Genomic DNA, 17,085 nt, shown 5'->3' with positions numbered 1-17,085 from the left:
GAATAATTGTAGAAATATTTTAGGGGTAGACTCAACAGAACTTTGTGATTATTTAGATGTGGGAGTAGGGAAAGAGAGAAGGGGGTGTCCAGAGTGACTTACAGGTGTTGCTTGGCTTGCTGGTTAGCTGATAGTGGTATTGACTGAGTTAAGGAACACTGAAGAGCAGTGGAGCTGCTCACATCTTCTACTTGGGACATGTTCAGTTTGCAGTGTCTGTTAGGCAGTTGAAAATATGAATGTATGAAAATCACATGGAAGATCTGAGATGGAGACACCAATTTGAGCATCGACCATGTACTACAGATTCAAATTAAAACCATGGGAATGAGTGAACTTACTGTAGGAGCACGTTGAGGGAAAAAAAAGAACAGAGGGCCAAAGACAGAACCTCGAGAGGCAACATTTTTTTCAGATAAAGGCAAAAAATGAAGAATCCATAAAGGAAGTCAGGGTTAGCTCTAGAGTTTAGGAGGAAAACCAGGTGAAAGTAGTCGCAAAGGAAAGAGAATACTTGGTAGTGGTATTGGTGTCACATTTTAATAAGAGGTTGAATAAGATAAAAATAGGTAAAAATCCTTTGGATTTAAAAACCAGAAGCTCATTTGCAAAAACAACTTGAGTTATATGGTGGGCGGGAGGCGAAAGCTACATTACAGTGGGTTGAGACTGCCCCAAGGGAAGTGATAACTGAACAAAGTAGAAGGAGCTGGCCTGAGATACAAGGAGAAAAATCTCTTTATTATAATAAGAACAGAGAAAGAGGTAGGCATCAGTGCAAGTAATACACTTTTATAAGTTTAGGCTTGTGTTTTCTTTGTAAAAAAGGTTTAAGTTTTCTGCTGTGGTGGCAGAAGATAGTCAAGTCAGAAGTTTGCAAAGATGCTGAGGGTTTGATATAGCCTAGTCTCTAGACAGTGGAAAGGAAAGCTGACAAGAGGAGTATCGCCAGGCAGTGTTGAGGACTGGACTGATGCTGGCAGCCAGTCTTCATGGTTGTGTGGCTCTGGCGGGTCTCAGGGAGCTGATAAAGGTACAGAAACAGCAGTGTAATTCATCTGAGCATATGATGTGTGGGGTAAGTGTGAGGGACAGAGAATGGGTCAGATAAGTTGAGGATATTGACTCAAAAGGGTGATTGAAGTGGTGATCTATGTAATCTAAGGTGATGGGATAAGACCCAAGAGGGAGCTGGCAGGAAGAAGTTAGTGGGACAAAGGAATAGAAGTCCCTGTTAAGTTAAATAGGTATAGTGGGTTAACTAAATAAAGGTGTTGGAAGGATAGCAATTGTAGTAACAATAGGAGGTCTAGGTTAATGAGTTTCAGATAATGCAAAGTTTCAGGTGTGGCTTTGGGAGTGGATGGCTAAGGCGGAGTTGAGCCGAAGTCTGTTGGGGTCAAAGATTTATATATGACTGGGCTTTTGCTGAACAGGCAGTGGAAAGGGCTGGTCATGTCAGGCAGAAAGGCAGCACATGGAGAGGCATGAAATCATGAGGTATATTCTGGGGACAACAGGCAATCTTGAGAGAGGCAGTGTGGTGGAATGGTCTCTTGGACAAATTGGAGTTACAGACATGGGTTTGGTTACCAGTTGGCTGTATCACCTCACACAACTTCTCCAAACTTTTTGGTCACCCAGCTCCTCTGCGAAAATGATATAGTAATAGATCTCATAGAGTGTTGAGAGGATCACATAAGATAATACCTGTACCTAGCAGAGGGACAAGAAAAGATTGGTGGTTGTGAAACCTGGAAAACCACAAACACTTAAGTAGGCAGAGGAAGAAGAAATCAGCAAGTCAGAGTGACTGATGAGGACAGCTAGGTGGGTACGATAAAACTAGGAGACAGAGGTGTCCCCCAAGAGATGAGGAAGTAGTGAATAGACCATGAGAAAGAAAGAAAATGGTAGCTAAAGGGAAGAAGGAGTCAAGTGTTTGTTTAAAAAAGAAAAAAAACAAAAGCAATCAAGCAGAGAAACTTGAGCATTTGTAAAGCTGAGAGATGACAGAGGAGAGAACAGATAGTTGAGGGAGCAAGGTCCCGAGAGAAAGGAAGGAACAAGATCATGAGCATTGATGGAGGCATGAGCTTTACCAAATTAGAGCAGAATAACCAGTGTGAGGGACCCTGAAAGAGACTTACTTGGTAAAGGAGATTCAGATGGACTCCCTGTGCCATTGCCTCCCACACCCAGAATACTTTTGGCAGGTGTGGTAATGGCAACAGCTGTCCCTTCTGTATAACACAGGATTATTTGAAGGACTGTAAGTCAAATTTTCAAATAAAACGCAAAATTTAAACAGTAGTTCCATCAAAGTTATCATGGAGTTAAACACTCATTTTAAAAGTATATTCCCTTGTCTCAGAGTGTCCTTAGATGAGTAAGGTGTTGTTATTGTTAGTTGTTGTTGAGTCAGTCCCAACTCATGACGACCCGATGTGTGCAGAGTAGCACTGCTCCATAGGCTTTTCAAGGCTTTGACCTTTCTGAAGCAAGTCACCACGCCTGTCTTCTGAGGCACCTCTGGGTGGATTCGAGCTGCCAACCTTTCGGCTAATAGTCAAGCACTTAATCATTTGCGCCACCCAGGGACTCCTAGACTTAATAACAATACTACCTAGTCAATGGTTCTTAAAAATAGAAACTAGTTCTCTTGTATTATTATGTTTAAGACCTGATCGTTTGTCAGATTTTTTTTTTTTTTTTTTCGTTTTTCCCTCTATAGGCTAAAAAAAAGCGAAGAGTTACTTGGTGCCTCGGCAAAATCAACAAAATGAAAGACTCAAACTATGTAAATGAATTCAATACGACAACAAATATAACAACAAAAACACACAAGACTACTGTAACTTTACTAGGAGAAATTGATGACTGTGAGTGCTTTTTCAGTGGAACTACTTTTAATTATAAAAGAATCCCTATAAAGAGAGACTGTATTTATAAAACTCCATTAATGATATTTTAGATGTGATTATAATGGAGATTATGATACAAATATGTAATTTTAAGAAAGTAAATATTTGGAAAGTTTCTTATTATTTCTGTATCTCTTAAGGACATATTGTAGTTGAAACATAAGACATATTTTTTGTTGTTGTTGTTCAAACCATTACCCAATTAAATTAGAATCCGTATAACATCCACTTAAACTGTGCTGATCTTGAAATGGTGACATTTACACAGGAATCTGTTTCAAAATTTTGTCTCTAATATTATAATCTATCATCTAGGGACATTTTAAAATTTATTTACAAATTTTGTCAAAGGTATCAAATTGAGATTTTTGTCCTTTACCTGTAAGTATTAAGGATCCTATATTTATCATTAATCCCAACCAGTGATCTTAATTAACACAATAATGTAAATGATGCATCTATTATAAATATTAATTTCTGCATTCATATTCTGAGCACATATTATCTAATTTGAATGTCTTATTTCCTCTGATCAGAGTATTGTTTAGTAATTTGACATCAGTAAACTTTGTAGGAGTGTTTATGGATAAATGTCTTTTTTCCCCTGATTATAGCTCTTTGTTCAGAGGCTGATGTTTTCAGTAACACTCTTGATACAATAACTGAGACAGAGTGGAATCCAGCAACAAAGCTACTAAGTCAGGTAACTTAATTTATTTTATAGAACATTATCTTTTTACTCCTTTTAAAACTCATTTGTTATTGGAGTTCACTGTTGTAGTACGTTACTAGCTGTGACTTAATTTAGAAGCAGTATTGGTTGTAGTTAAGGCTTCTCTACTCTTTACACACCTAGATGATAACTGAGTGACATCCAGAGGGAGGAAAAAAATTTCAAAAAGCAAGCATATGTCAATAGGTTAAGCTGTGCTTCTAGTTCTTTACCAGCAGATCTTAGTATTCTAATCCGATGTTTTTAAAATTTCTGTTTTGGCTTGGGCAATCCTAGAAGAGAGAAAAGACTAGTTTTAAAAGTGACAGAATTCTCAGTCATACAGTGGAAGAATTATGTATCAGGGAGGGATAATATTGCTAAATAATATTGAAAATAAAGGCAGATGTATTATATGTGGTCTTATCCAAACTGTTTAAGAAATAAGGAATATTGAATGGGAATACTTCAGTAAGTTTAGATTCTATAATCACTTTATAAGCTATTAATGTTCAAAGACATATTGTAATTTTATATTTATTAAAATTTCATTTTAATTTTAGGTAAAATTGCAGTACTTTTTGGTAATTATTATTAACATTGGTCCATCTCTATGAAGTATTATAGACAAATGCTTTTGTGTCCTTAAAACATATTCTAGAAGTCTGTTTTAAGACATGCTCTAGTAATTTTTTGTTGTTTTAAATTCCTAGTATTAGCTTTTTTTGTTTTAACCCATAGTTTCTCTTTCTCATAATAGCATACAAAGTAGAAACAGGCCTCTTTGAATGTGGTAAAACAAAGCAGCCATTAGAGTTTTAGAGGCCAGTAAGTAATACTTGTTTCCCTTCCTTAATTCAGAGTCATCTGAGAAATAAAACAGGTGGACTGATGGGAAATTAAATTATCAGCTTTGTTACAGTTCACACTAACCAGCAAAAGGGATCTTAAGGATTTGTGCCAAATGGGATCCAATATGTGCCTACATTTCCCAGGCAGAGCATTTGTTTACGTGATTTTTTTTTTTTTAATTCTAAATTTGCTAGTTTACCAAAATGTAAACTCTTCGTTTTCCTCTCTGGATCAAACAAGACCATCAGAAAGCTATTGAAGAAGAGAGTGGCCTAAGCCACCAAGTGATTCAACATTTAATTAATTATTTGACTAATCTAAATTTTAATTAGGAAACAAAGAATACCTGTTGTCATTGAGTCGATTCCAGTTCTTAGCAACCCTCTAAGACAGAGTTGAACTGCCCCACGGGGTTTCCAAGGAGTGGCTGGTGGATTCCAACTGCCGACCTTTTGGTTAACAGCCGTAGCTCTTTACCACTACTCTACCACTTTGGATCAAACTAGACCATTAGAAAACTATTGAAGAAGAGAATGGCCTAAACCACCAAATGTTTCAACATTAAATTATTTGAATAATCTAAATTTTAGTTAAGAGAACAAAGAATATATTACTTGAATTCCCTCTGATTCGAAAGTCTTGTTTTGTTTATAATAGGAAACCTTAGAAAGTGAGTTGAACTCACTTCGTGCTAACTATGATAGTCTGGTATTAGACTATGAACAACTAAGGAGAGACAACGAAGAAATGGAATTGAGATTAAAAGAAAAGAATGATTTGGATGAATTCGAGGCTCTAGAAAGAAAAACTAAAAAAGATCAAGAGGTAAGAGGTGTGGAAATGTTAAACTAAACTAAAACCCCACTTGGAAAAGAAAATCATTCCTATAAGGGTATATATTTCTAAGAATAAGATATTGAGGACCCAACCATTTTTCATACGTACATAGAATTTACAGATTCTGATAAATATTAAATTTACTTTATTTTTAAAAGAAAAATAGTTAAATTATAATTGTTTCACTTGTGCTCATGCTCAGGAGAAGGAGGAATTAAAAACTTCTTTGGGAAAGTTTGGTGAATCTGCCTATTGATGGATTTGTCTTAAGGAAGTTGTTTCCTTATGTTAGTGTATCATTACTGTTTAATTTATTGAGCATACTAGAAATGCTGCCTAGAGCATAACCCTTTCCTACTGAGACCAATATGAATTTTCATATCTAGCTGAATATTTTATGTATGGATGCTACATATTAATAGATTTGTTTTCTTTTGACAATCATAAATAGAACATTATTAGAATAGCTGGGAGAGCTGATTTTTCAAATTTTGCTTTTCTTTTTCCATATGAGAGAGTTATTGTGAAAATTAATATAACCAATAGTAAATAGTTTCAATGGAATTTTTTAAACAATGTTAAATTTTCTAAGTTTATAATATTAGGTATGTGTTAAAAGAACTCAATCCACAAATCATCAAACTTTGGGAACTTAGAAATTGTCCAAAATATTTAAGGGATTATTTAGTGCAGGGTGTCCTAACCTAGAGTCCACAGACACTATGAAATTATATTGCAGAATTTTTGAGTGCATATTCATTTTTCTGGAACAAGAGTCTGTAGCTGTTATCAGACTTGCAAAGTGATCCATGAAACCCCCCGCCCCACCGTCAGATGAGAGCCAGTGTTTTGGTACAGCTCATTAAAATAGGAGTTACCTGGCACCTACTCTTCAGACTTCTGTATGCATAGCCCAAAGGGACATGATCCCTTTTCCCAGTATCATTGTTTAATTTCTCACCCTCTTTCTTTTTAAAAGGAAAAAAGGATTCTGTGCCAAAGCTATTATTTCCATTCTACCCACAAAGTAAAGTTATTCCTACATTTCATAGGTATATCCAGAGACAAGCATCCATAAGTTCTCTGTAGGGTCTCATTTCACTTGTTTTAAAATGTGCATATTAGCAAAATGCCATGAAAAGAATAGTGGACTTGTAATTGATATAACTGGGCAATAGTTTTTCTTTCTTTACATCATTAATATATTCACTTAGTTTTAAAAATTGAAGCTCACTGAATTGAATCAGCAGATAGAAAGATTACAAGATATCACAGAATATATAATTTGTATCTCATATCCAGGTTTTTCTTCCTTCTTAACCATAGTCAAGAGGAAAAATAACTCTGTTCCTTTCATTTTTTCATTGGACATAAGTTTAGATTCTAGATTCTTTAAGGTAACCTAAAAGATTATGTAATGAAATTTTACCCTATTTAAAGACAGTTTTATGGTATCCATTCAGTGTTAAACAAAAAATATGTCTGTTTATATGCAGTGAAATAAGTTCCAAAATCTACATTTTGGAGAAAAGTTTAACCAAAAGTGAGTAAAAGTTAAATTATGGCCCTAGGACATGTGGTCATTGCGCTAGGTTTTGTCAAAAATCACCAAAGATGTGGATAGTTTTTAAGTGGAATGTAGTAATATAGGATGCTTAAATAATAATTTTAGAGGGAGAAATAAACAAGGGCAAGTGTCATCATGCTCCAGCAACAAGAGAAATCTTAACCATCTACCTATTTTAACTTAATTTTTTAATTCTACAATTTGCACAACTTGGAGTTTTTTCTCTTATGAAATTAAATATTAACTTCACCTGCCAAATATTACAGTTGAAATCTGCAGTATTTTCTTTTCTAGCAGTGGATTGATTAACTGTTGCTCAGACTGAATGTTTAAATCATTTTTGCTTTGAGCACATTTTCTGTTTGTGTTCCCTACCTTTGTGTCTTAAACAGTATATCACTGGGAGCTTACACTTTGACCTTTTCAAATACTACTTAATCTCTTTCTCTGAGAATCATTTCTTAAGATGAAGTGCTATTTAAGATAAGAAGCAGGAGAATTTTTCTTCTTTCTAAATGTTTTCTAAATATTTTCAAAAATTAAGACTAATTATTTAGTTCTCCCTTATTGGTAAATGTGATTTTCTTGCACAAAAGTGAGAAATTCGCAAGGAAGAATAGGTAAAAGATGGAGGCAATTGAAATTATAACCAATACTCATGTCTAAACTGTGCTGTACAACAGGATAGCCACAGGTGGCAATTGAGCACTTGAAATGAGGCTAGTCGGAATTGACTTAAGTATAAAAAGGGAATGTAAAATATCTCATTAGAATATTTTTGTATTAACTACGTGGAGAAATGATAATATATCAAAACGTATTTTTGATATATTAGGCTAAATAAAATGTATTATTAAAACTAATTTTACCTGTTCCATTTTAGTTTTTTTAATGTGGCCACTAGAAAATCTTAAATTACAATATGTGGGTCACATATTTTTATTGGACAGTGCTGGCCCAAAGTAATGTCAGCATAGCAGCAGTCTGAAATCAAAAACTAGTGAGGACTGAATTCAGCATCCAGAAAATACTATTTAAACAAGATACTATTTTCTTAAGACCTTTACTTACATCCTGTTTAGAATTTGCTTCTATACTTTAAGTGCTCATCTGATTATGAAGATTAAATAATTCTAAGGGAAAATATATTTATCATTGGCAAATTATGGTTTACTTGTTTTGGGCACAAAAGTTTCTGGTACTCAAATATTTAATGCTACAGATATTTTGATAGAAAGGAAACTTTAATAGAAAATATTGATATCTTTAAGTATTCTTTACCCTTTAAGACAGTTGAACAGTATAAAGCAATAGCATCATCTTTCCAATATTTCCTGTAGAATAAACCAATGAGATATTAGTTGATTATCTTGTACTTCTGTAGCTTTGGTGAAACAGTAATAACGTTGTAAAGTCACCACATGACATTACCCTAAGCCAAACCTAGATTACAAATCGCAACTTATTAAAAGGTATGTCAGTGTAGAGCCAGATGGATAACTTAGGGGACAAAAAAGAATCTTACAAGATAAATAAATTTCTACACTTGATTATAAGCGTATTTTTAAGTTTTATAACCATTTAACTCTCTTCTAAACTAATTTGCTGTTGACATTATCGCAGCCCTATTAACAGATGACATTAACTATTATTTGGGTCGTGGTGAAATTTTTTTATTGTTTGCATGTTTTTTTTTTAATTTTTAAATAATGAGGTTCTTTGTTGTGATAGCTTGAACAATTGCTCTCTCAGCCCTTCTAACTGTGTTGGGTGACTCTGAGGCAGTGAATGATTGCTATCTTTTTTTTTTTTTTTGCTTTATTAACTGTTGGTTTGCTCTGTTGCCTATCCACATGCTCTTGCAGATGCAACTAATTCATGAAATTTCCAACTTAAAGAATTTAGTTAAGCATGCAGAAGTATATAATCAAGATCTTGAGGTGAGCATTTATGGTGGTATTTCTTTTGCTAAGTAACTGGAACTACAAAACATACTTCATATGTAATGGAATATGATTTCAGAAAATAGTAGGAATTCTTCTTTTAAAATATTAATAACTTTTTAAAATTTTACTATCTACCAATTTAAACAATTAAATGTAAGTTCTTTTTTATTCCCTTATAATTCAAATCGGATACCTAAATTATATGTCACTCTTCTTTGAATCTTTTAGAATGAACTAAGTTCAAAAGTAGAGCTGCTTAGAGAAAAAGAAGACCAGATTAAGGAGCTACAGAAATACATAGACTCACAGAAGTTGGAAAATATAAAAATGAACTTGTCATACTCAGCGGTAAAAATTAGGTTTATTTTGTTGTGTGATCTTGTTGACATTTACAGTATACCACATCGTCCTAGCAAATGCTGATATTGGGCCTACTACGTGCCAGTCATTGTTCTAACCACTTTACATAAAGTATGTCATTTAATCCTGTGAATAATCCTGTGAGAGAGGGACTAGTAGTATCATTGCCATTTTCCAGATGAGGAAACATACATGGAGAGTAGAGGTTATCGTTCTTTGATTGCATGGAAGAAAGTTAGGGACCAACTTATATTAAAAATCAGTAATTCAAAAAATTTTAAATTTTTTTCAAATCTTTTTAAATCTTTTTACACAAATGATATATTAATGCATTCTCATTATAATTTAAATAACTTTTAACAAATTCAGAGAGTATTTCAGAAACTTTTAACTGTAGATGTTTTAATTAGATAAGATCTTGGCATTAAGTAGCATTGAATCTCATGATGAAATTGTTAATCTCTTTTCAGTTTACTTGCAATACACCTGATTATTATAAGAAAGCATCAGTTTGATTCTAGTTTTTAACCCCTTTTAAGATGTAACAGTTTCTAAATATTTCATATTTTTTAAAATACGTCTTTATGTTGTCATTCTTTGGTTTTCATTTGAGTTTTTCCAAGCAATTATTGTTACCTTCTATTTATGGTCAATGATTCTTTTAAAAAGGAATCACACTGTTTCACATCACACTATTCTGAGAGTCCAAGAAGAAAGAAACTTTCATGCATTCCTGGAGTGCCCATTGATAGAATGGCAGGCAGAATTGTTCACTTTTTTAAAGTTGTTGTTTGTTTCTTCTTCCTTATTCATTTAACTCTGTATTCATTCATTCATGTATTAATTTTTTGCCAAGAACGTATGATTGAATTCATGTAAGCTAAAGTCTTAATATGCCGCTTCTCTCTAAAAATGAGGTTGTGGATTTTTTTCATCTGTTTATCCACTATTTGCATTTTCTCTTTTGTGAGTTACCTGTTTATATCTTTTCTCTGTTTTTCTGTTAGATTATTTGCCTTTTTCTTTTCAATTTATGGTTTAATATCCTTAATGTTGTTGTTGTTAGGTGCCATCGAGTCAATTTTGACTCACAGCAACCCTATGTCAGAGAGTAGGACTGCCCCATAGGGTTTTCTAGGCTGTAATCTTTACGGGAGCAGATCACCAGGTCTCTCTCCCAAGAAGTGGCTGGATGGGTTCTACCCACCAACCTTTCAATTTGTAGCTGAGCACTTAACCGTTGCACCATCCAAACCAAAACCAAACCCGTTGCCATCAAGTCAGTTCCGACTCATAGTGACCCTATAGGACAAAGTAGAACTGCCCCATTGGGTTTCCAAGGAGCGGCTGGTGGATTCGAATTGCTGACCTTTGTTAGCAGCCATAATATTAACTATTAAGTTATTTGCCTGTCAAATGTTATAGAGAGTAACTTGAAATAGAAATACACAGGGTATTTAAACAGCCTAGCTGAACAATTATGTTAACCTTTTATTAAACAATAACTGATTTCTTAGATTATGACACTTCCATACATTGCTTTTATAATTTGGAAAAATATGGCCAGAATTTTTAAGAAATTTTTATTTTGAAAAACACAATTTCATAAAAATACATATGATAATTAGGGTAATTTTACCCTTTTTGTTTAGTTAGGAGTGTTCTCTAAAGTCTTTTCTAACTCTAAGAAAATAAGAATTCACTGAATCCCTTTTGTCTTGTATGTATTACCCTGTTTCTTTAGGAAGACACTGAAGACCTTAAACAAATGAAACAGACTCTGTTGGATGCTGAAACTGTAACCCTGGATGCAAAGAGAGAATCAGCCTTTCTTAGAAGTGAAAATCTAGAGCTGAAAGAGAAAATGGTAAATAATTTTTATATTTATAGTAAAGCAGTCTTAATGAAAAGTATTTTTTTGTGAATTTGTGGTGTTTCTCTCAATAGAAAGAACACGAAAATGCATGCAAGCAAATGGAAAATGACATTTGGGTATTTCAAAGCCAATTGGAGGCAAAAAAGAAAATGCAAGCTGATCTAGAGAAAGAGTTACAGTCTGCTTTTAATGAAATAACAGAACTGAGCTCCCTTGTAGATGGCAGAGTTTCAAAAGGTATTTTATAATTTCAGATTTATCTCTTTGCTAATCTGATGTGCTCTAGAAATGTGCCTAAATAATACGACAACTATATTTCAATGATTAAAAATCTTTTATGCTCTGATTTTTTTTTAATAGCTTAATATCATGTTTCAGCATCTTTTGGTATCAATATTTATCCATCAGCTTCAAAAGTTTAAAAATTGCTTTTCAAATAATTTGGGCCCAATCTAATAAAAAGATTATCTGTTTGCCAACATTGACTCTTTCTTTAAAAAGTCTGATGTAATTGAATTTAAATAATCTAACTTTGTGTTTAACTTAAACTATCCCAATTACTATAAGCTGTTTTATTTAATTTACCAAAACTTTCTAGATTTGCTCTGTAACTTAGAATTGGAAAGAAGGATTACTGATCTCCAGAAAGAACTGAATAAAGAAATTGAGGAAAATGCAGCATTGCGTAAAGAAGTTAATTTGCTCTCAGAATTGAAATCTTTATCCCCTGAAGTAGAAATACTGAGGAAAGAGGTAAATATATTTTTAAGCAATTAACCTTCTTTTGAAATAAAAACCTTGCAATACTGCCTTAAATATTTTAACATGGTTTATTTTATACCAGGTAAAAAATACTGTAAACATTTGAGTCTTATCATGTTAGCAATAATTTGTTCTTAATGCTACTGGGTAAAAAATAAATGAATAAACTTTCAAAGTATATTTAACAGTGTACTTGGTAATGTAATCCATATAGCAGCCATTTCTCTAGTCCTCAAATGTTGCATTTAAACAAAGGTCTATGGGCCGTCCTCAGTCTTTGCCTTTCTGTTGTTGTTTGGTTTGGTTGGTTGGTTGGTTGTTTTTTGTACTAGTCATATCAGTAAAAGAGAGGAATGAGGTGAAGGGGGTGGCAGTGATGAAGTTTTAGAGGTCCATGTAAATCTTGCAGACTGGTGAACAATTTTATAAACCCACGGCCTGGTTTAATCATACTATTAACTCTTTAAAGTAGGTGCTGTTTTTTTTTTAGCCCCAACAAATAGTTATGAAATTAATAAGCATCCAAACTAGGGTTTGAATGCAGATCTGCCTCCTAAGCCCGTGCTTATAACAACTGTTGTAGTATCCCTCTTTCTTTTGGTGTCTCCTTTTCTCTCCCCTCCTTTTCTTACCTCCTTTTACCCTCATCCCTCACAGTGATTAAACTGTTTATAAGAAGATATAAAGTATTCATTTAAATGTTTAAATAATATTTAATTGTTTTAACTTATTTGTGGATTAAATTTTTGGCAATCTGAGCTGCATTCAAAGCCTCTAGGAAGAAAAGTTAAATATAAGTCAAGTTCTGAGAAAAACCACAAAATGCTTGCCATACCATAAAGTTAGAAAATACTTTAAAGTGTTAGATAGGGAAATGAAGAGACATCCTGGTAGTGTTTCTACTAAGAGTCCTTCTCCATTTAATCCTTATTAGAACCCAAAAGAGATTAGAAAATAACTTTTAAGGTGAAGTTGAACAGATAAATACATTTAGTTATAGAAACGTGACATTAAGAATATTGCCTTTCTTCAGTCAGATCTTTGCTTAATTTAAACACCTTTTTTTTTTTTTTTTGACAGATAAGGCTTTTTTTTGTTCCTGTAAACTGCTTCCATGGATCATACATTGCTAACATTCCTAAATCATAATTTCTTTTTCATAGGTACATGATAAATCTGAAGAGCTCAATCTAATAACATCAGAAAAAGACAAACTTTTTTCTGAAGTAGCAGATAAGGAGAGTAGAATTCAAGGTTTGCTTGTAGAAATTGGGAAAACTAAAGATGACCTAGCAACTACCCAGCTGAATTATAAAAGCGTTGATCAAGAATTCCAAGATTTTAAAAACCATCATATGGACTTTGAGAAAAAGTATAAGATGGCCCTTGAGGAGAATGCAAGAATGAATCAGGAATTAGGAACTCTCTCTAAAGAAGCTCAAGAACTTGGTTTAAGTTTGGATGATGTGAAGATAGAGGTTCGTACAAAATCCTTTTTGGGGAAATGATCTTTATCTGCTGGGGTTTGACCTTCATATACATGTTATAGAATGCTTTGCTTTTACTATATTACATTTACTTTTTTTTAATTTTAAAGCTTTCTCACAAAACCCAAGAACTTCAGCAGAAAACAGTTGAGGGTAAAGAAATGTTAAATGCAATGGAACAGCTGAAGGAAGAATTAGAAAACACAGATTCTAGGCTACAAACTGTAGAAAAGGAGAAAACACTGATTACTGAGAAACTTCAGCAAACCTTAGAAGAAGTAAGAACCATAACCCAAGAAAAAGATGACCTAAAACAACTCCAAGAGAGCCTGCAGATTGAGAGAGATCAACTCAAATGTGATATTCAGGACACTGTAAACATGGTAAGAAAATTTGGATTGACTAAACTTAGAAAACTTGGAGCCACTTTAAAAAATTACGAGAGCCATCGTTAAGTATTTATGATTAAGTAGAACTATAAAATTGTTTTCCTTGTTCCACATTCTAATGAAATTTTTTTTATATTTCTTTGACAAAGAACATAGACACACAAGAACAATTAAGAAATGCTCTTGAGTCTTTGAAACAACACCAAGAAACAATTAACACACTAAAAATGAAAATTCCTGAAGGAACTTCCAGGAGTTTGCATATAGAGGAAAACATAGAAGAAACTATGGATGAAATTCAGGAAAAGGTAAAGGATGTTTGTTTTTTAAGTTTTTATGTACTTGTATGTGATTGTTATCCTTTTTTTAGCCTCAAACACTTAAGTACATAATGGTAATCTCGATCTTTAAATATTCACAGCGTTAATAGCTAGTAGTAATTTTACAAGCTTAGCTCTGATCTCTTTGAAATAACTCAGTGTAACAGCTTGTAATCAATTTTAAAAGCAAAAGCAAAAAAGTATTAGTTCAAACTTTGAAGAGCTGGTATTTTCTGAGGCCTGATATATTTTAAATATCATTAAAAGCCCCACTAAATTGTAAGATACTAGGAAAGATTGAGTGTTTATTATTAATTATGGCTAAAATACTTGTTTTATGTCAGATTTTCTATAGTATACTTGTTTAGAGTTCACTATAAAATCGATGTGTATATTGTATTTATGTTTATTTTTAGGGCTTAATCCATCATTTTACTCTTAGATGACTAAATATTACCTTAATAATTCATTCTAGGTAGTACAGTTCATTTCTTTCTGAGACCTTAGGAGAATAACTGCTTAACTGGGTTATTTAGTTACATACAGAAAGGCTAGGATGCTAATGATGCTTTTTTGAAAAGGAGAGGGGAGGATTGTGTATAATTTTACCATGGATTCATTTATTATACCTTTCTAGTTTTCGGAGATACCTTTAAAATACATTGTCAACAGAGATTTTAAAACTTTGTGATTAGTGAGCTTATTCTCATATAAAGGACAAAATCTTTTTCTTTATTTAATAACTAGACCTATTAGTTTTGACTCATAACCATGGTAGCTGAAATACTTTCTAGGTTTAGTTAAGATTTGAAATGGACCTTGGGTATCAGTAGAAAGGACATTGTCTCAATCTGCTTTGTCTTTATGTACACTGCTGTTTTTAGGAGTGAACGTGCAAGATTGTGAAATATGATATCTGATAGACTAGTCCTAAAAGACTGTTCTTCACCTTAATTTCTCGTATAGTTAGCCCTGTACTCACCACTGTCAGATGCTCATGCAAATTGCCAACAGTAAGTGGGTACTAAGTATGGTTTATTCATATCCATTCTAGAGAATTGGGCAGCTACTAAAAATTATGATTTGAAGACTACATAACAGCATGGGGAAAATGCATATAATCGAAGTGGACAAGACTAGCTAAAAGAATCATGTAAATTAATTGTATTATCTATGTTAAATTTTTTGCTCATTTAATAGAAAAAGCTCTGAAAGGAAATTCTGTTAGTGGTTGTGTGAGGTTGCTGACACTGAATGATTTTTTTTCCTTCTATTTTCCAAAGCATTTACTAATGCGATCATATTGTTGATGTGTGCCATTGAATCAATTCTGACTCATAGCGACTCCATGTGACAGCAGAACTACCCCATAGGGTTTTCTTGGCTGTAATCTTTACAGAAACGGATCACTAGGTCTTTCTCCCGTGGAGCAGCTGGGTGGGTTCAGACCGCCAGCCTTTCTGTTAGCAACCAAAAGCTTAACTGTTGAGCCACCAGGGCTCCTTAATGTGGTCATAGATTATTATAAAAAACTTTTTAAAATATGTATGGCCAATAAGGAGCCGAATGTGTTTACCGGGCTAGCGTAAGGTTATATAGTGACGCCCTAATTTTGTACCAACAATTATAGTATCGATCTTTGTCTCCCTTTACCAATAAGTCCGTATGTTAGGCTGCTTGTGGGTAAGACATTTATAGATAAATGAATTTATACTAATATGCTTTTCTTAAGCAGTATGTGAAAAAACGTATATTGATGAATTATGAGATAGGTTTCTGTCAAGGTTATTTTGCCCTCTACCTATAAAAAAACTCCAGCCTTTTATGAGTGAGACCGTCTCTGAAAATAAGATTTGCTGAGGGTGGGGAATGGGGAATAATTGCCAGCTTTTGAAGAAGAGATGAAGTAGTAGAGTTCAAGGTTGCTTCCTCCTTTTCCAGTAATAAGAAGCAAAGTACTGTTAACATGAAACCTAGAAAATATTTATGGAAGATATGTAGAAAGGAAAGTCAGATATCTTTTTACTTATTATGTATTTTATTTGTAGTAAGTAAACATAAAGTCAGGTTAACCTAGCATACATTAAGACAATTATTAATTATCTGTAGCTGTCCAAGTAGTTCATACCAGTGAACAAGCACAGAGAGCACAAACTCTGGAGCCAGACAGCTTTGGATTCAAAATCTGGCTATACTTCTCTCTGAGTGACCTTGGCAAAGTGACTTAACCCCTCTGGGGACAGTTTTTTCATTTATCAAATGATGATAATAATAGCACCTACCTCATAAAATCATAGTAACAAATAAATATATGAGAATAGTGCCTGGTACATAATAAGCAGTATAAGTATTGGCTATTTTTATTTATTATTATTAAAATTATTAATTTTTTTATATTCTTGTTTAATATATTTACATTGTAGGTGATCGACATAGACAAAAAGCAGAATTTGGAAACCAAAAAAACCCAAATACTGATTGAAGATATTGAGGATAATGAGCTAACTGAGCAACAGAGGAAGATATTTTCTCTACTTCAGGAGAAAAATGAACTCCAGCAAATGTTAGAGACTATTACAGCAGAAAAGGAACAATTGAAGACTGACCTAAAGGAAAATATTGAAATGGTAGGATTTAGCACTGTATACTTGGCAATATGTTTTTGTCGTTGTATGTTTTATCATTTTTACCAACTTTTTTTGGGTATGGGAGCCATGATGGCGCAGTGGTTAAGCACTGGGCTGCTAACCAAAAGGCTGGCAGTTCGAATCCACCAGCTGCTCCTTGGAAAACCTATGGGGCAGTTCTACTCTGTCCTATAGGGTCACAATGAGTTGGAATCAACTCAATGGCAATGGGTTATTTGGGTATAGTTTACATGCAATAAATGTATCTGATGTAGGTAGGTATACAGTATGATGACTTTTGACAACAAATGTCTACTTATGTATCCTCCACCCCAGTCAAGATATAGAACATTTTCATCACCCCAAAAAAATTCCCTCATATCCCTCCTCAGTCAATCCCCATCTTTCCGTCTGCCCCAGACAATC

General features: G+C 33.6%; 1 protein-coding gene across 1 annotated transcript in view; it reads left to right on the top strand.

Annotated features, from left to right (window-relative positions):
- CENPE (centromere protein E) overlaps positions 1–17,085 on the top strand; it is a 75,659-nt gene that overhangs the window by 17,770 nt on the left and 40,804 nt on the right. The window contains exons 14-25 of the mRNA XM_023734750.1: positions 2,735–2,882; positions 3,539–3,627; positions 5,146–5,313; positions 8,758–8,832; positions 9,067–9,186; positions 10,943–11,065; positions 11,146–11,311; positions 11,673–11,827; positions 13,000–13,314; positions 13,434–13,706; positions 13,862–14,020; positions 16,456–16,659. Of these exons, the coding sequence (XP_023590518.1) occupies positions 2,735–2,882; positions 3,539–3,627; positions 5,146–5,313; positions 8,758–8,832; positions 9,067–9,186; positions 10,943–11,065; positions 11,146–11,311; positions 11,673–11,827; positions 13,000–13,314; positions 13,434–13,706; positions 13,862–14,020; positions 16,456–16,659 (1,995 nt within the window). The remainder of the gene's footprint in view (positions 1–2,734; positions 2,883–3,538; positions 3,628–5,145; positions 5,314–8,757; positions 8,833–9,066; positions 9,187–10,942; positions 11,066–11,145; positions 11,312–11,672; positions 11,828–12,999; positions 13,315–13,433; positions 13,707–13,861; positions 14,021–16,455; positions 16,660–17,085) is intronic.

Source organism: Trichechus manatus, unplaced genomic scaffold (genome assembly GCF_000243295.1).
Source record: "Trichechus manatus latirostris isolate Lorelei unplaced genomic scaffold, TriManLat1.0 scaffold00071, whole genome shotgun sequence".
Classification (NCBI taxonomy): domain Eukaryota; kingdom Metazoa; phylum Chordata; class Mammalia; order Sirenia; family Trichechidae; genus Trichechus; species Trichechus manatus.
Note: the sequence above shows the minus strand (reverse complement) of the source record. Positions and strands in the feature narration are given on the sequence as shown.